General features: G+C 42.3%; 1 protein-coding gene across 2 annotated transcripts in view; it reads left to right on the top strand.

The window, feature by feature from the left end:
* SEMA5B (semaphorin 5B) overlaps positions 1-19,803 on the top strand; it is a 276,815-nt gene that overhangs the window by 188,733 nt on the left and 68,279 nt on the right. For both annotated transcript variants that reach the window (XM_062005005.1, XM_062005004.1), the window contains exons 7-9: positions 7,742-7,804; positions 17,359-17,457; positions 18,244-18,457. In XM_062005005.1, the coding sequence (XP_061860989.1) occupies positions 7,742-7,804; positions 17,359-17,457; positions 18,244-18,457 (376 nt within the window). The remainder of the gene's footprint in view (positions 1-7,741; positions 7,805-17,358; positions 17,458-18,243; positions 18,458-19,803) is intronic.

Consider the following 19,803-nt stretch of genomic DNA (forward strand, 5'->3'; position numbering starts at 1 on the left):
TACATTTCCCTTTGTAACATGATAAGAGTCTGTGAGATAGATGAATGTGGATATTCAAAGATGTTATTTGGAGATGAGTTAAGATCCGTTCTTAAAATGAGAAAGTCTTTCCTTCTGATGAATTATTCCCACCTTACTATGCCAGTATGTAGCATCCACTTCTGCTCTGACGTCAACACAGTGAGTGATCATGTTTGACAGCCAATAAATGCCAGGCCAAGATCAGTCCCAGTATGGTAAGAGAGTGGCTTTTGTTTGTAGTGAAGGTCTGATTCAGAGATGAGGGTTATGGGAACTGGAACCCACTAATACATTATTTTTTTTGCATGTTTGCCAACCTTGATTTTCCAAGTGTTACATTTTGGTGTTTTCCCCAGCTGACAGCATCCAGCCATTCCAGAAGAGCTGTGCAACTGGGCCAGTCTGTTGATGGACACAATGGCTCCTTAATTTAAATGAAGCAAACAGCTCGAATTTTACCACATCTCGACAGATCTGAGATCACTTAAGAGAAATCAATTAATAATTTGATAAAGCAGAATGCAATTCCCTTCATCCAGGCTCCCTCCTCTCCCCACAATGAATTGACTGAATCCTGTGATCATTCCTCATACCTGTCACTGCACGCAGCAGTGACTGTAATTTGTATACTGCAGTATGTGGCAGAACTATTTATTGAAGCTTGGCATTATGTTCTTTTGGTATTAGTTATCTGTTTATCAGACATGTTTATCACAGTTTTAATAAATTACCAGTGTTGGAACTTCAGCAATGGCCTCAAGGGTATTAAGCTACTGTGCTTTACTATTAAGAAGTTGGGTTTCAATGAGTTGTTATTTATAGAGCAGTGAAAATGTGCCCCATGCTCAAGAGACAAAAGCCAATGCTTCGAAAAGGGAATTTAACTTTCCAGTTTCAAACTAAGGCAGCAAGTCTTTATGGAAAAATCCTGGAGGATTAAATAGTGAAGAAATAGATAAAATATTGTAGAAATGTTTTTTACAGTACACATTGTAGAAACCTAAGTTAAACAAAAATCATTTCATGGATTTTCTGGATCCAGCCTATAGAACTTCTTTAAAAGATTTTTTTCTTCTAAGTGCTGTAAGACTCAGTTTCTTGTAACTGCTGCAGAATTTGCCCAGGGAAGGGTAGATTTACACTGATGTTGCCTTGTCTAGAGACTGCAAAGTATGTATCTAGAAACACAGATATAATGAAATGGATTTCCCCTTATCAGAAGGAATCTATGGGTAATATTTTAGAGATCTGAAATCTGTTCATCAGTATGGATTGTAAAGATTGAGACTGACATCTTAGAGGGAAAATGACCTCTGGGCAGCAACTGTGTGAGGGGCTGGGTCTGCACCCCAGTTTAGCCAAGTCCTTAAGCATGTTGTTAAGCTAAATGATCTACAAGGGTATATAAATATGTGCTTTATTTCCATTAACATGTGCAGATAATAAGTGCAGTGCAGAAACATGGTCCCTCCACGTTCCTCTCTCCCCAGACAAGGAGAGAAGTTTCAGTACCTTACTGTGAAATAAGCTGATCAAAAATAAATAAATAAAAAGGAAATGTAAATAAGCAATGCAGAGATTTTGGGCTGATATAAGGAAGCTGCCTTCAAAGCAAGCCTTTTTTCCTTTCCAGAGGTGCATTTCTCTGAACATAGTAGTGCCTTGTATGGTTACTGGAAAGGAAGATGTAAATAAACACACAAGGAAAGAAATTACTCTGCCAGCTCAGGTCTCTAGTGCACAGTAACTGTCGTATCACACCACCTTCTGCCCAGCTTCCTCATGCTTACCTCAGCAAAGGGCAGCTGCTCAAGGTGCCCTGCACCGCACAAGTGGCACGGCACCAAAATCATCTCCTACTGCCTGGGCAGATTGAGAAGTCCCTTGTGGGCACTGCAGAGGGTCAATGGGAAGGGAAGACCCTGCTATTGCAATCCCTGCAGACCCGAGCCAGGGACACAAGATGCTCCTTCTGCTTCTGCTGACATTAGCAGAAACCTAAGGGATTCAGTATCTTTTAGGAAATGCTGGACATCTCACAGAATCAGTCCTTGGTTTATTTTTGGCGGTGGTTGGTTGGTTTTTTTCAGTAAGCCCGTGCTTGGTTTTGTTTGTCTCCTTCCAAACAGATGCAATGTACATTCTGGTATTACACATTTTTTCCCTAACAGGAGAGAGCAACATGATTCTGGGTCTATCTGCAGGCATGCAAGGCTGCCAGTTGCTTGCATGGAGTACTTGTTTAATGGAAGTGAGGCTGGTAACAGATGGATAGGTTTGTAACAGAAGACTTTAGAAAGTAAGGACAGGTTTAATTTACCCAATAAATATGCATGAAACCTATTATCTTCCAGTCTTCACTTTCCAGTTGTAAAGCAATGTTCTGGTTTTTGCACAAAAACTTGCAACTTCTGTTGTGCAAGTACAATGCAGGAATTAGTGTATGCTTAATCTATTAAATGAGTATGTGATGTTTGAAGTAATTAGAAATCATTGGCTGGAATGTAAAAGCGTGTCCATAGAAGTCAAGGAGATTGTTACATCAGCATTTGAGGATGCACATAACTATTGATAACAGGACTTGCTAGTGACAGGCAGGTACTTTGGATGCCAACACTGGGATGTGCAGGTAATTAAATCAATGTATCTGGAAAGCTTCTCTCAGCAGTATGTGCTGAGTAACCCATTTGACAGCATGTGATGAGCTACAATTTCTAGAGCACCATTGATCTGCAGTCTGAACTGGGAGCAAATGGTGATGCTCGTACTCTTTCTGTGTCTGTATGTGACATTGGAATATTCAGCTATGCACTGAGATTAGCCACTGTGACCCATTTCTGTTCACGTCTAGCTGGGTAGTGTTGCACCAGGTATATGTGGTTGTACCCATGACTGCGTCTTCCATGATTCTTCTTCATGTGGCTTTCTGAAGATGCAGAAATAACACAGAATCTGCAAACACCTATTTTTTTTTTAATTGAGAATATCACAGAATCACAGAATGTTAAGGGGTGGAAGGGACCTCAAAAGATCACCCAGTCTAACGCCCCTGCCAGAGCAGGCCACCTAGAGCAGATTACACAGGAACTCATCCAGGTGGGTTCTGATTGTCTCCAGAGAAGGAGACTCCACAACCCATCTGGGCAGCCTGTTCCAGTGCTCCCTCACCTGAACAGTAAAGAAATTCTTCCTTATGTTTCTTTGGAACCTCTTATGTTCCAGCTTGTATCCCTTGCCCCTTGTCCTGTCATTGGCCATCACTGAGAACAGCCTGACTCCATCCTCCTGACACCCACCATTTACGTATTTGTAAACATTAATGACATCGCCTCTCACACCTCTCAGTCTCCTTCAAGCTAAAGAGCCCCAGCTCCCTCAGCCTTTCATCAAAAGGGAGATGCTCCACTCCATCATCTTTGTGGCCCTGCGCTGAACTCTCTCCAGCAGCTCCCTGTCCTTCTTGAACCGAGGGTCCAGAACTGGATACAATATTCCAGATGTGGTCCCATGAGGGCAGAGTAGAGGGGGAGGAGAACTTCTCTTGACCTACTGGCCACAGCCCTTTTAATCCACCCCATGATGCCGTTGGCCTTCTTGGCCATGAGGGCACATTGCTGGCTGAAGCTCATCCTGCTGCCCACCAGCACCCCCAGCTCCTTTCCCCTAGACTACTCTCTAACAGTTCATTCCCCAACCTGTACTGACTCTACACTTGCCCTTGTTGAATTGAATTAGATTTCTCCCTGCTCAATCAACCTGAATAGAACAGAAACAGAAATAGAGATGTAAAGAACCAGGCATCCATGCAAAGAGGCTGAAGGAGGGCACATTTAATTGAATTTTTAGTTCAGGGACAAAGTTGCGAGTACTCTTGGGGCTGTCTGCACAGGTGACCGGGCAGTCCTGTTAGTGGTTTGCATGGCTTTTGTCTTACACATCAGCTGCAGCCCTAAGATGGTTGTTTCATTCATATGGCCCATGAATCTGGTGTTCCCCTATTCTGCACATGGGCCATGTGGTTGTAGAGGAGGTCTTCCAAGTGACTGGGAACAGTGTTAGAAACTGCATTTCTTCCAGAAATACAAGAGGGAATAGATGCTGAGAATGTGTAAGAAGGTATCATGAGGAGAGAGAGTACTCTCAATAAGGATGTAAGGGATGGAATTGCTGCCATCCCGACAGCCTAAAAAACTGCTTGCTTGGTTGTTTAAGGCAAGTAGGGAAACAGCTGGGATAAAGAACATACTGTCCTATGTTTGTATGTAGGCTTGTTCCCAGGTTTGTCACATCTTCATCCAGACTGTTTTCCATGACCCATGCCATGAAAATTGTTTTATTGTCACATGGGTCCAGAGATGTCTACTCTACTCTTTTTGACTGATGTGTAGCAGGAGGTACAAAAATAATCCCAGATGTGTTTTCTGGATGTGGGAAACAAGAATGCCTCAGACAACTGAGAAAATGAATAATAAATGCAGAATGATGACCCAACTGAGTGACCAAAAAGTTCTGGTGGATACAATTTGTGCCTCAGCCAGGCATGAAGAGACACCTTCCAGCAGTAAAAAGAAACAGTATTTCTTTGTTTTATTGAGGATGATGTGGAAGCTAAATGCATGTGCTAAAAGCTGGATATTGAGAAGTGTTGTGAATCAGGTATGGAGGCAAAAGTACAAAGCATATTTTACAGTGCTGTAGTGTTATGCAAGTGTTAAGTAGGTGTCTGCATCACTGAGAAACATATGGGTATACACAGATGTACTCCAGAAGAGAGAGATCTTTCAGAATGTTTCTCTGTCAAATGTCCAGGATGTAGTTTGATCCTGGGGCAAATTAATCTAAGGCAGAGGAAGGAATTTCATCTTACAAAAAGGGACATACCAGTGAGATGCGGGAAGTTGAGCACCAACATTATACAGGTAAGTTTTACAGAGAAGCCCAAGACAACAGATATGACAAGAGCAGGACATGTTCCTATGTGACCTGACCTAGGTGAACCTGCTTCTGCAGGGGGATTGGACTAGATGATCTCTAAAGGTCCCTTCCAACCCCTACCATCCTATGATTCTATGATTTTGATGTGAAAAGATGGCTCATCAGTCAAACAAAGCAACCAAACAGTCCTGGAAAACTCATGTGAAAGTTCCAAACTCAGATGTCTGAGCCTGCCCAGGACTGTTTACTGGGTGCAGCCCAAAGGCCATGAGGACCAGTGTGTGTGGGCTCCTTGGAGCCCTCCTTGGTTAGGCTTTAGGTCAGTTGACTGATGCACATTCATACCTTGCACTGCAATTAAACACACACTAGTTCCTTGGCTTTGCAATTATATTTTGATTATTGACAAGATGTTCTGCTTTGCAGTGTTAAGAATGTTTTCTTTGAGTCACTAGAGGTCATTTGAGTTACTCAGCCCTCAAAAAAACTCCTCCCTATCCCACCAAAGACATATGTGAGACTTGTAAAACATGCTCTAGATTGCCATATTGCTTCATTATCCTCTTAGCTCTAATGAAGTGCACCCTGACTAATGGTGCAGTCACAACCAACATGTTCCTGTAATTTGGGCCATCACCAAGAACTTCTGTTATCACTAGACTCATCAAGGTTCTTCTTCAGAAAGCTGAAGGGCACTGTTACCTAATAAAACAAAATGTTTAAGTTCCAAGAACATAGCTGGAGGGAGCCAGTGCTCTGACATGAGCTATGTTTACAACATGCCTCAAAGCTCTGCGGGGCAGGTGTTCAGCAGGAATTGCTGGGTGTCCCCTAGGAGACCAACTCCTTCTCTAATGCAATGCTGCAATCCCAGAAGACCCAGAGTATTTGCAGAGAAGCTGCATCGATTGCTGAAGTAACCAACAATTTTTGTTTTCATTTTGTCCTGTCAAGCACTGTTAAGGTAAACTGAGCTGGATAGTGGAGAGTTCTCTGTCTCTGCTTTTGAAACGGGAAGAAGAGCCACCTAATAAGCTCTCTTTTGGATTTTTGTTGTTGTTTTGGTGTATTAGGGTTGTCAAAAAATGATCTAAAGTGCAAGGATGCTGTGGTTAGATGAACATGGGCTAGATATGGGATTGGGAATCAAAATGCTGCTGCGTAGTGATTTTGCAGATGTCAGTGGCTCCAGGGAGTCAACAACCAGAATTCCTTGCTCACTTGTGATGTCTTATCGACATGACCTCTCTCATCCAGTGACATATCCCCTCTCAGGATATGGCTAAATAATCATTTCCAGCAAGGAATTACCTCAGCTCTCACAAAAACACTTCTGAGGCACAAGCTTTTGGCCTTTGGACTGCAGGACACGGGAGGTATTTCCCAGGCGACTCCTAAGGAAAGATCTATGCTCTTCCCTTTACCCACCAGATCTTTGCCTGTGCTCATAAATTCTTAAACCAAGCCAAATTGAACTGAATGCTCAGCTAATGGAGAAGATCACTTTTGAAAGAGAGAGAAATATCCCTTCCATGAACATAGTGTATAAATGCATTTCCTGGGTGGTGGCATTTCTTGCAGTTCTGAGTGAGTGTCTTCATGGATCTGAGCTGGGGATGGGAAAACTGATCCCCTCTTCTCACTGGTCTCCCATCTTTGTCCTGCAAAAACCAGGATTTATCACGTGTCAAGGGGACACTTTCTATGGAAGCCCAGAGTTTTAAAAAATATATTGGCTGCAGTGAGAAGGTTCAAGAAGAGTTCAGTTCCAGACCAAACTTTGAAGCCATTTCCCACTTTGGTAATAGACTGGGGTAAAAAAAAGAAATCCTGACATTTTAGGGGAGCTTTGGATCTGTAACTGCACTTTGTGAGCTTGGCCTTTCCCTATGTAACAGAGCTATTTTTCTTCTACTTGGGATGATGCATTATGTATAGTATGGATGTTTATATGTATTTTCACCTCCAGCTAACAATACCTGCTTGAATTTGTTAGGACTATTTTTAAAAAGTGCTGAAGGAAGAAAAATTGTGGAGGGCAGTGAATAGTTGGGGATGTTGCTGAGTATTTCAAATCTAAAAGTTCTCTCTAACACAGCTTTGCTGGTCTTGGCTTTTCTTGCAGAGGAAGGGGCCTCTCTGAAACAGTCAGTCAGAGTGAACTCGGGATCCCACAGGCTCTCAGTCAGTAGTGTCCTCAGCCCTATTGTGTTTGATTCCACTTCAGGATCTGACCCCACTTGTCTTGCATCAGAAATCACCATCCAACCTTTCTCCCCGCTTTCCATCTCTCCAAGGTTTCACCTGTCAGCTCCCAGTTGTTTTATCAAGCTCTCTTTCCTGCAGGATTACTTACAAGGTGATCATCTTGTGGGTAAATTTGAGGAGATGGGCAGATTTGTGCAGAACTGCTGGGCTTTGCTGTAGGGAAGGTTTTAATTTTGGTGATGAAAGCTGGCAGTTTTATACAGCACTGTCCTCTTTGAAAAGAAGGTGATGGCTCGGTGTCTTGGACCTTCCAGTTGAATAATGATCAGAAGTTGTATTTACATGTAAATTAAAGTCTGTCCTCTGTTAACATTCCGGTTGCTTCTGCCTCTGGACTTCTATTTATCATTTGTGTGCACTGTGAGCACAGTAGGAGCAAGATACATGTTTACCGTCACAATGCTGCTTTTAAATGGGGCTGTGTAAATTGGCTGGAGATACTTGCTCTTGCTTTGGGAGTCTCCAGACGTGGTGGCTGGTGGCATTGTCGTGTGACTTGTGCGTTTTGGTTTCTCAGGCAACAGCATGGGGTTCAGATGAAGACACCAGGAGGTCCTGTCAAAGTAAGGGGAAAACAGAGGTAAGTTTTGCTTTGCTACAATGATACTATGGGTAAATCTATTTGCATGGTGTGAAATCCGTACAGGGAGCATCTGACAACAGCTTGAGCATTTAAATTTGCCAAAGTTTAGATCCACCACCACAAGTGTATAAGCACCACCGAGCAAACCATTTCAAAGCCATCTTGTTCAAGTTATTAGACTTGCTCTGCATGAAATTTAATGGTGATTTCACTGTTGGAGAGGATACAATTTGTGACACATCAAGGAGCAGGGCAGTAGCAGGCCAGGGGCAGCATCTTGCAGTGGGGTCTGAGGGGCAGGTTAGCTTAGTTTACAGGCTCAGCAGTGAGCCTCTGCTGTTTGAGTTCATCTTTGTATAATTCACTTGAATGTGAGAATTGAGTCTGCTAGCAGGGGCAGTCTATTCAGGTGGAATATCACAGAGCTCTTTCGGAGGCAGGTGCAGGGTGCTAAGCTGCAGTTATTAAGAATTGCTTGAACCAATGCATGTTGTCACAGAAGTTCATAGTTTGCAGGCATTTCTGATCCAAACACAGGTCCTTTCTGCCTCTCTTCTGAAAAGCTAAAAGCTAAACCATCTATCTAAAAGCAGGAAATGTTTTTATTTTTCAAATGTGATGTTGGTACGTTTCAAAAATCTTTAGGCCTCAACTGAGAGGATTGTCCTTAATACTAGACCATAAAGAGTTCTCAGTCTAAACCAAAGGATTGGGCAAGGGATAAAAGAGGATAAGCACAATCTTTGCTTAGACATGGACAGTCAAGCAGAGAGTGTGTGGCTGGCCTTAAAATGCTGAAGCTCTGCCAAGTTCCTGTTCAGTGCTTTAAACACAGGATTATATGCTCTTCCATTGACTATGTTCATTTTATGTAGTAAACTTTATGTGATTACTGTGGTAACTTGTGTATACACAATACGAGTAGCTTGGATTTTGCTGGACAGTCAACGATTCGTTTTGTGTAGCTATGAACAACAGGAGTATGTGTATCCTAGAACACGTTAGAGTCTGTGTAGGATGTATGTTATGCAGGAAAACACCATGAAGGCAAAAGGGTTGGGCTAGGTGATCACCTAAAACTACCAATCCATGAGAAGAGGAACCCAACAGAAGCTGGACAAAATGTAAAAACTCTGAAACCCAAGACATGAGGAACTGGTAGTCTTTGTACTTTAAAATATGTAAAGAAAGGATTTTCCTCTTTTCTTGCTTTGTAATGTTTGGGAGATTTCAATGATATCCTATTGTTCATGAAGATTTTGAATTTATAACCCAGAATTATTTTGTCAAACCCTGGATAAAGCCATACATTTGACTGAACAAAATCTAGGATAATTTCAATTTCTCTTTTTTGCTGTCACATCAAAGGAAAGCGATGGTCTGAGTACCTTCACTGCTGCTACCTCCTCATGCTGCAAAGAGTTTGCCAAATATTTCATAAGGCTAATGCCCTGACAGCTGAGTGTGCTGATTGTGATCAGAGCTTGAAATCTTTTGATGGGCACAGTGGCCATGGGTGTGAAGTTCTGAAGAACAATAATTAAGCAGATTGTTAGACACTTCTTGACATAGAATTAATGGCAAGCAGAGATGTTGACTAAGAGTCTGACAAAAAGACATGAAGCTCTAAACAAAGGCAGAAGGATTCTGCAGTAGCTAAGTAAAAGCAGATCTCCCAACCTTGTACAAGTCTAACTTGTATGTGCATGGCTGAGTCTCTCCTGGGGTGAGTCTACGCATTAACTGCAGAGAAACGGCTCAGTACCAGCTCCAAAACTACAGAATTTAGCCTAGACAGATGAGGAAGTGCCCTACAACTGAGAGGTCCAGCTCTGAGCCAGCATCTCTGCCCTTGGCAGTGTAAATGCAGCACTAACATGAACGTTTCTGATGGTGCTGTGCAATGGTGGTCCAAGATGCAGAGCTCTGGCTGCCTCAGCTCTGCTTTGTCAAAACTTGACTAATGGCAGTTTTCTACCTAGCACAGGTGATTTGATGATAAATACGTTGTGGATTGTCAAGCACTTTGATATGTGGTGATAAAGGATAGAAATAAGGAGGACCTTTGCCTCTGACATTAATTCACAGTGTAGTTTGTGCAAGTTATATGACTGGTCCACTTTCCTTGCCCATTCAATAATGTGTATGCATTTTAGGGTGAGGCTTTCAAAGCCACACAGTGTATTAAAATGCCTTTTTTCTCCTTCATTCTTATGCCTGTTGAGTATCTAAAGCAGATTCTTCCTCCTACCTAGAAAATATTTTCCTAAAATGCTTAGAGCTTTGCCATGAGGAAAATAAGAAGTTCAAGAATGAAAACCACAAAATAAAAGCCACAAAATGCATCACAGAGGTATAATTATTATGGCATGGTGGTTACTCCACATTTGAGAACCTACTGGGCAGAAAAAAGGGAGATGAGAAATCTGTGTCCCAGATTTAGAGTTAGAAAGTACCATTTTTTCTGGCACCATTTATAGCTCTGGCACCAAATTTCACCAGCCTGTTCCTCAGTTGAACTCAGTTACTGGTGTGAGGCTGCTGCACCTTTCTGAGGAAGGCAAAAGGTTTTGAACTGAAGGCCTGAAGCAAATGAGATGACAGTGTGCTTAGCTGGCTTGTTCTAATGGCAGATCACCTTCCCTGTTATCAACATGTACTTTATTTCCTCTTTGGATCCGGTTTCAGTTTTGAGTGGCTTGATCTCATTTTGCCCTTCTCTGCTAGATTAAAGAGCCCTTTAGCCACCAATATTTATTTTTCACAAAGGCACTTACATGCTCTTGTCAAATCAGTACTTAGAGTTTTTGATAAAGTAAAAAGCTGAGTTCTCCAAGCCTCTTTTCTGAGTTATTTTTCTACTGCCCTTGAATGTTTTTTGTCTGTTTTCTGCACACTTCAATTTTTCACCTGCATCGCCTTGTCAATCTCTCTAATGCCTGAGTGTGATTAAAACAGTCTGCCACCTCTAATCCACCCTCCTCTGTTCATATATGTGGCAGTTTCATAAGCTATTCTGCCATAGAAGATCATGCAGAATTGCCTAGCTGCTGTGTCCACCAAATCCTTTTTGCAGCTGCTAGTCTTGGGATGTAATCTTCCAGTCTATACATAGAGCCCTTTTGGTCCCTGCTCTTTAGTGCATAATATCTTACAAAGACAAAAGGAAAGGTTTTGTTGGATCCAGCTCACCAACCATTCCAGTGTAATCACTGTATATATGTGAGGCATTGGCCTCACTGGTGATTACTATTTCATAATCTTTGAGTTACCTACAAATGCTTGTTAAGAAAAATGTTGATACTGGGCTAGTACTACCACATCTGTGGCCCTGCTAGAATAGGAAGTGTATGGATTATTTCAGTCTCTGGGCCTTTTTCAGGCCAATAATTTATCAGGTTTTAATCCATTAATGTATAAATTCTCAAACCTGATTTTAAAATTAACTCTCTGCAATAAATCAAATGATATTAAAACAAATGCCTCATAAAAGTCTTCTTTATTAATGTTATTTTTATCAACTAAAACTTGTGGTTCCTCAAAGAAATGTACATGCTTTACTTGCCATGTCCCTGGAGATCTGTGCTGGCTTCCACAAGCCATCTTTTTTTTTCCTCTACATTTATAAAAAGTATCATGATCAGCACCTTAAAATTTGCTCCTGGAAAACATCCACATTACTGAGAGACAATGCAGAGAACACGGTCAGTATTGTGCTGCCTTTCCTTGTGTCTTCCAAATGAAATCATCCAAAGATTGTAGTTAAAATGAGTGATGGATTGAGCAGAAGGGGAAGAGGTGTATTTAATTCCATTAGGAGTTGCTCAGATTCTAGTTTGTAATTGACTTGTCTCTGTTTCAGTCCACGTCCACCACATCTAAGGAATTTTGCCTGACATGGAAAGCTGTGGCTTTTTAAACATGAGCACTTTGGTTTTTCTTCCATCTAAGCATGGAATTAATTGTTAACTTTCCAAAAGCAGCATGCCATCATTTCAAAACATGAAGATGGCAGTGAAAATGGCAACTCTTACGTGCTGTCCTAAGAGCTTTGTGCAGTCAGAAGACAGATGATGTGCTAATAACACTTCTGGAGCAACAAAGAACCAAGAGAAACATCTGATAGGCATCCAACTACCATATTGCCAGTAGAGTTTTTTCCTTTTCTTGTATGATGTCCCGATTCAGACAGCTCTTATGTTTCACACAAGGTTACAGGGAAATCCTAGCCCAAAGCTTCAGCCCAGCTGAAAGGAGTTAATGGAGGAATCAGCTGTTTCAGGTCCTGGAGTGGCTCTGCATCACACAGAGGACATGTCCTCAGGTTATGTAATGGAGCTGAGACTCTCCACACCACTTAGTAATAAGCCTCCAGGTAGGCCAGGCACCAGGCAAGTAGAAATAACTGGGAGGCAGACAGACACTCTCTCCCTTTGTAACTGTTCCTGGAGATCTGAACCTACATTCTCACTACTTCTGCTAAGCTATAAGTGCAGAATCAGCCCCCAGATTTGAATTGAAGCCCATTAATGAAAACTTGGGTGAAAAAAAAAAATCATTAGCAATTCCCTTTACTATCTGTTGCACTCAAAGGAGAAAGACAGCTTGGTCAGGACATTGGCTTAAACTGATTAAGAGAATTGTTTGTCCAAGGAAATTAATATAGATATCTGAAAGTGTTGTTAATAACAGTGCTTGAGAACATGTTAGAGCTTGATTGGTTTTTAGTAAATTGGGATGAATTGCAATAGATAAATTAAATGTTTGCTGCACTCCAAAATGCTGTTGAAGAGGTAACATGGAGTTCTGCCGTGTGATTCTCTGAACTCCAGGTTGTTCTCCAGGAGAATGTGTTTACAGCAGACCATCTGAAACAGATAGTTTTTTTCATGCAGTGTGTAACTGTGTTTTTAATCTATGATTAAAATATATCAGTATGTAATGAAAAAGTGTTAGGCTGAGGTAAAAGAAAAAGAATTGTAAAGGATATATTTGACAACAGGGCTTGAGTGGTTTATTCAAAGTAAAAGGCCAATTAAAGTACTGTCTATATATGGTTATACTTTCAAAGAGAAATACGTCTGTACAATGAGATTAAGGGCTTATAACATTCCAGAACTCCAGTGTTCAGAGATGACAGAAGAAGTGATACAAAAAGCTGGCTTATTCGCAGCATCCTGAAAATGTCCTTTTGAATTTTACCTCAAACAGAAGCCAGCAGGAGTTCAGCCCCTCCATTTGCTGATCTGTCCACACCAATGAAGGGAGGAACAGGGAACCACTCTCAGTTCTTGGATTTGAAATGTGCCTTCAAAGCAGGCCTGACATCTCTATGAGCTAGAAAGAGGCCTGATCCTGTCCACAGCCGTGGACATTATAGCATTCACAGACAAATGCATTTAAATCTAAATGTTGCAAAAAATTAATTACATGAGAAAAGGCTTAAACTGAGGCAGGATGAGAGGGGAGGGCTGCAGCAAAGTTTATTCCCTTAGTGGCAGTGAGACCTCGTATTCTGTGGGGTAGAGCATTAGAAGTCACACACTCTTCTTTTCTAGGAAAACAAGGGTCATTAGCCTGGAGAAGAGTTATAGCTGCTCAGTTTAAGGCCTTATCTCAAAAAAGGGACTAGGTGATTTTGAGGAAGAAGTAATGTGCAATTTGCAGGAGAATCAGAGATATGTTTAATGTTCTGGCAGTGAGCCACAAGTTTGTGTCAGCTCTGCCATATATTTCATAATAATCCCAACTAATATAACTGGGTTATTCTCATTAACCATATAAATACTCAATCTTTCTCCTTTATTTAAGTCCTTAATCTCTTGATCCCAAGAATATCTTCTGGTGATGAGATTTGCAGACTGATCATACACAGATTTAACTGTCTGCTCCATTATGTGAGAGCAGGATCCAAGTGTTGTCTTGTCTGGACAGAGTTGGGTTCAAGCTCGCCAGTTTTTCCAACTATATTAAAGCCCATCTGAATGTTGCCTCCTGCACAGCTGGAGTTTTCCAGCCACATGTAAGGAACTGCATTAAATAGCTCCTCTTCTCTAGGGGTTTGTGCATTTTTGCTAACCAGTTGCCTCAGCTATGAATTGGTGCAGAGAGCAGTGTGTTGAATGACTTTTCAAAGCAAATCCAGGATGGTTTAAAGAACAAAAGAGAGGAGGCTGTTCCTTGCTAGTTGTGTTGAGAATAGGGTAGAAAGAGGATCTAATGTAAATCTCACCCACGATGTCTTGAGAAAAAAACCCTGCAAGCTGGAGCATTCAGGAGGTTTGGTTTCTTCTTTGCTTTTGGTGGAGGTTTTCATGCCATGACTAGCAGTGGGTATAGCAATAAGAAATACGAGATAAGCACAGTATTCTTCTTCAGGCCAGGTAGGTTAAAGAGGTGTGGTCTGGTAGTTGGACCCTTTGTGGCTGTCCTTCAGGACCTCCTCTGACTCAGTGTGTCACCATGGCAAGTCCTTTAGCTCCAGCATGTTTTGATTCACCCAGCGAACAGGGCAGATGATGTACATCTGTTTCAGAACATTACTTTAAGCTCTATAAATTGCTTTGAGACCAGTGGATGAAACCTACATGTTATTCTCGCTCTTCCTCCAGCAGCATACGGTGCTGTTACCAGCATCAATAAGACAGGTCCAGGGAAAACACCTACTTGATTTATAGGAACAACCATTGTTGGATGTGGCCCACACCTAGTAGCATTGTTATTTGAGCAGAGTGCAGAACATCCACTAGTCACCCCAGTTTCTGCCTCTTACAGCCAATGAAATAATTAGTGGGCTTGGTGCATCCAGTTGCCTCAAAAATATGAGCTGTCAGACATTTCCAGTCTGACAAGCACCTCGTCCATACTAACTGTTCTCTTTCACTCTTTGCTACCACGGTTGGGAATGGGCTAGAAGTCACAAATTAAATATTCTGGTGCAGGTTCAGACAGCAGCAGATACATTTTCTCAGTGTAGTTTCTCCTGTGTTACAGTAAATAACTTCTGCTTTGGGCTGAATGGATACAAATGAAACCATGCTTAATTAGGCTAAAATAACACCATATTTTACCAGCTTCCAGCATCCTTACCAAGCCAGGCCACTCTGCCTCACAGTGAAGTAACAGATGCATCTCTCCCAGTAGACTCCAGAAGACCATCCAGCACATGACCTTGCAGAGAAATTCTTTTTTTGTGTGCTCTCTTCTCAGCTGGGAAGATTGTTATAGAAATTGAAGTCTGTTAATCTCTAATATAGTTCCGTGCAAAGAAGAGAATTCTGCAAATTAGGATTTAGGTTTCTGCAGGACAGGGTTTTAGTTAGAAATGTATTGAAGTGCCTAGGCAGGAAAAGGTCCAGCAACATAAATGGTACTAGGTGGTTTAGGTCAGAAGCTATGCTCAGAGACCGCACAAAGCAGACAAAGGTGGGAGTGGAAGAGGAGCAGATGTACTCTCTTCTTGTGTGAAATTTGTGTACTAGAGCTACATTCTGGGTTAGATGCCAAATCAATCATATTCTGGAAACAAAACTCTTTTGGGAGAAGAGCCCATACCTTTTTATTAGTATTATTATTATAGCATCCCTTCAAGAATTTCTAGTACTTTGTAGTTAAATGTATAGTGGTCTTAGTATTATGTGAGATTGAATAACTGTGCTCTATAGAAAGAGAATTACTTAACCCACTTGTGAAATGCAGGCCTCTGGGCTCATAGCAGCAGATAACTGACAGCAGAGGGCAGACAGGCTGGCAAGCCCTTTGTCTTGTTAAAAGAAGCAATGAGACCTCTATTCTAAACACACAGCAGGTGGAACAGTGCTTGTCAAGGCCCTATCTGATTGACTGATGCACAGTCACCATGACTGATCTGCTTCTGGAATAAGAAGTGTTGAATAGGTCCAGCTATGAAAGCTCTCATTTTTGGGTGCCATTATCTACCTGATTCTCGATACCCCTGCCGAGACTCAAGACTGGCAGCACCTGCTCTGTGACACTCTGTAGCCTCTGCCCGGGCTGGGAGGGTGCTCCTGGGCTGGCTCTGGAGTGCAGTCCCCATGATCTTCTCCATCCAAAAGCAAGCCCCCTATGTCATGCCCATGCAGTCACTTGTTTGTTGCTAACACTGGTGGCTTTCTGATAAATGCCATCCTTCCATGAGTTGATTTCCATACAGCAAATGAAAGGAGATAGCACGTAATCCAGCTAAGCAAGTCTCTTCCTTTCCGGATGATAGGGAGTGTTTTTACACCACTGAATCTTGCAAATGAAGTCTTTAGGGAAATGATGAGCAGTGTGGAGCCCTTTGAGACAGGGGAGCTCACAGAGTGATTGCTGCTTACAGAAGGAGAAGCGGTGTCTGCAGCTGTAGGCTCAGCTTAGTGGCAAATCGTGATCTATTGGAGGGAGGAAAGCAAAGCAGCCAGGATAACCCAACAAGGCTGTTATTTTTAAACCATTTTCCTTTTCTGATTACAGTAAAATATAGCAGACTCTCCTCACTTGAAGCCCTGTGAATGCCAGTCATTAGCTATTGTTCGTTTCCCTCATTGCCCAGGGCAGGAAGGCTGGTGTTAATCTCTGGTCAGGGCTGTTCCGATGAACCTTGGGACACGTGGCTGTCAAGCCTCTTGCGCTACCTTGGGGGAGTTGCATGCTTTCCCTTTATGTGCTGTTAGAAAGTCCCTGCCTTATGTGGCCTCTTTCTCTCCCACTGCTTAACGCCACAGTTAGCCTGGTCAGCAGTCCACAGGTCTCTGGGTATGAAGCTGTGGGGAGAAAGACAGACCGTGACACGAAGGAGATTTTTTTCTGCAAAAAGCCAGCTGCAGCCTTGTGCTGTCACTCCTACCCCAGCATGGGGCAGCAGGAGCCCCACACCTTTGGGGAGAGGCATGTGGAAGGAAATGCCTATTTGTACCAGGAAGTGGTTTTGCAGCTGAAAAAAGTGGATTTGCTATTTCTTACTGGCCCATCCTGGCCTGAAAGGGAAACTCCTTCTACCATGGAAAAACCTGAGTGCACAATCCTCATGGGAAGCAGGTAGTAACAGCCTGTTCAAGCACAAGATTCTCCTGACCAGCCTGGTCTATTGAAGAGAAATTCCTGCTGTTTTTCTGCTGGCACTGTGTGAATTGTAGTGCAGATGGACCAGTTGTCCTTCACTGGAGTTTGTGTCTGGGTAATGTTTTCAAACCTGCAGCATTACTGGGAAAAATAGGTCAGAAGTGTCATCATGAAAAGAGGGAGGATTCCTCCTCCAGTCTAAGCAGAGCACAGACAGAGGTACTTGTGTAGCTAATACAGTCAACCTGATGGATAACATCCTATCCAGGGGCTGTGCAGGGCTATGATTAGAGAAACAACCAGCAAATTGGGCTTGCTCACTTAGACTGCTAGCTCCCTGCAGCTGTGCACTGCTTGATGCAGCAAACTTCATCCTGAGTTGGAGCTGAGGAATGTGTATTCCACCTGCAATACAGATAATTTTAAAACATGTAATAACTAACCTCACAGTCTCCTTTTCAAACATTCTTTGTCTTGTGTCCCTGTAGGAAGAGTGCCAGAACTATGTCCGAGTGCTGATTGTTTATGGCAAGAAGGTTTTCACCTGTGGTACCAATGCCTTTTCACCGGTGTGTTCCAGTCGACAGGTCCGTTTTGCCTCTTTTACAGTGATGGAGAGGGCTGGATACATGCTCTGGGGAGGCTGGTCATTTGTCAGGGCATCATGGCTGCAGAGAATATGTTCCAAATGTAGCTGATCTAAAATTATTTGGTTTTCTTCTTTGTGTCACTTGGGGGTGCTTCTGGCAGTGAGTGTATCTGCAGGTGGGGTGCAAAAAACTTGTGTGGCGAGTGAGCTGGCTTTGGACAAAATGCTGCTCATGTAAACCTTAGGTATGCTGCTGAAAATGGGGAATATAGACAAGCTTAGCTGTGAGTATCTCCTGAGCTGATGCTTAAAGTATGCGGAAAAAAACTCCCTTTGGCTTTGAGGGAGGGAGGAGCAGGTCCAAAGCAATGTTTATTTTTATATGTTTGAATGCCAGTATGCGTTCAGGAGGTGTCTATGGAAGAGAACAATCCTATGCTAGCAGCAGGAGCACCTGATTACACTGAATGGGTTGGGGCCTACAGGCTTTATTGGCTGGGGAAGTACTCTTCTTACAAAGCAATAGGTTCAGTGAGGCTCAGACACAACTTCTTACGTTGGCAAACGATGGGTGTAAAGATCAATTTAAAGTCATCACTGAAATTACATCCTTATTACGTTGTCAAATGATGGATGTAAAGATCAATTTACAGTCATCGCTGCCTTAACATCCTTACAGCTGCTTGTTTTTTACTCGTAGGTGCTCATGGGCAAACTGAATTCTCTATGCAAGTAAGAAAGCCAGATGCTCTTTAAATTCTCTCCTCTCTCCTTTTAAATACAGGTAGGGAATCTTAGCAAAATCATTGACAGAATTAATGGAGTGGCTCGGTGCCCGTACGACCCTCGGCATAACTCGACAGCTGTGATTACATCACGAGGAGAACTCTATGCTGCAACTGTAATTGATTTCTCTGGACGGGATCCCGCTATTTACCGCAGCCTTGGAAACGTTCCCCCACTCAGGACAGCACAATACAACTCCAAATGGCTCAACGGTAAAGTCGTGTGGGTCAGATCTGAGCAAGAGGTGTTTTAAAGTCAGCTTGACAGGCTTGTAAATCTTTCCCTCTCTTTTCATGTTGAGATCCAGACTTACAATGGGGAAGGGCTTCCAGTGTGATAATCAATGCAGCTTAAGAGACATTTAAAGGTAGACTGGAAGTGTTTCAGAGAAGATGATTTAGAATACAGAAAGCAGGTCTTACACGCTACTTAACCTATATTTATGAGTCTCTTTCTTGTGAGATGACCAAATCCAACAAGAAAACCAGTCAAAGATTTGAAGACTAAAATCAAGCATCATCATGTTGACCCAGTTCTGTACAGTGTTAAGTACGCTCTGCTTCCACTGACTCAACTGAAGATGGTTGTTTTCAGTGCAGAATCAGTCTGAAAACAAGACATTTCAGAGCATGTTATGATCCATGTAATTCATGTTGTGGATTTATAGCTATGAAGTATAGCTGCTACCCCAGTGGGATAATACCTACATCAAACAAGCTATAGAATTTCTACCAGTAATTCCTGCACTGAGTCCACAACTTCTGACTGGGACAAATCATATCATGTCTGAGCAGACTGTAGTGGTGTAGACCCCAGTATTGTCCCTCTTTCTGTTGAACCCAGGCAAGCTGACAAGATACTCAGAATCTTTCCATTGGATTTCGGGACCTTTCAGTCAAAGTCACAAGCAGGGGGACTGTGCACTCTCTGGAATTTATTGAGACTGAACTAGGCTTCTGCAGGAATATTGAAGTCAGTGTGGAGTGCCAGGGTTTTAGGACAATCAGGCAAGACTGTGAATTAAGACCAAAAGGCAGCATAACCCATGTACAGCTCATTAGAAATATGTGCCTCTTGTCTGCACATGAGTGAAGGATTCAGAAGGAAGCCACATTGGAAAACGAGAGTTGAAGAAATGACAAATAGAAAATGAGTTTCTAGTCTGTGACTGGAGAATGTAACATGACTCTTGGATTTACAACCTTGTGCAGAGTCAGTGACATTGGAGTAATTTCATCCTGTTTTGTCCACTTTTCAACAAGAAATAGAAAAGCTGAGGAGGATTCAGAGAAGAGCCATGGAGTGATTTGAAGCTTGGAAAGCCAGCCTCACAGTGAGAGACTTAAGGAGCTCAATTTATTTATCTTTCTGAAAAGGAGATAAAAGGTGTTTTGTTCGTGATATGGAAGTACTTACATCAAGAGAAGATTTCTGGCAGGATAAAGTTCTTTAATCTACCAGACAAGTCATGACAAGAGCCCGTGATTGGAAGCTGAAGCTAGATAAAGTCAAATGGAAAAAGAAGAGCAGGTTGCAGCTGAGACACTCTTTAGTCCTT

Source organism: Colius striatus, chromosome 11, assembly GCF_028858725.1.
Source record: "Colius striatus isolate bColStr4 chromosome 11, bColStr4.1.hap1, whole genome shotgun sequence".
Lineage (NCBI taxonomy): Eukaryota > Metazoa > Chordata > Aves > Coliiformes > Coliidae > Colius > Colius striatus.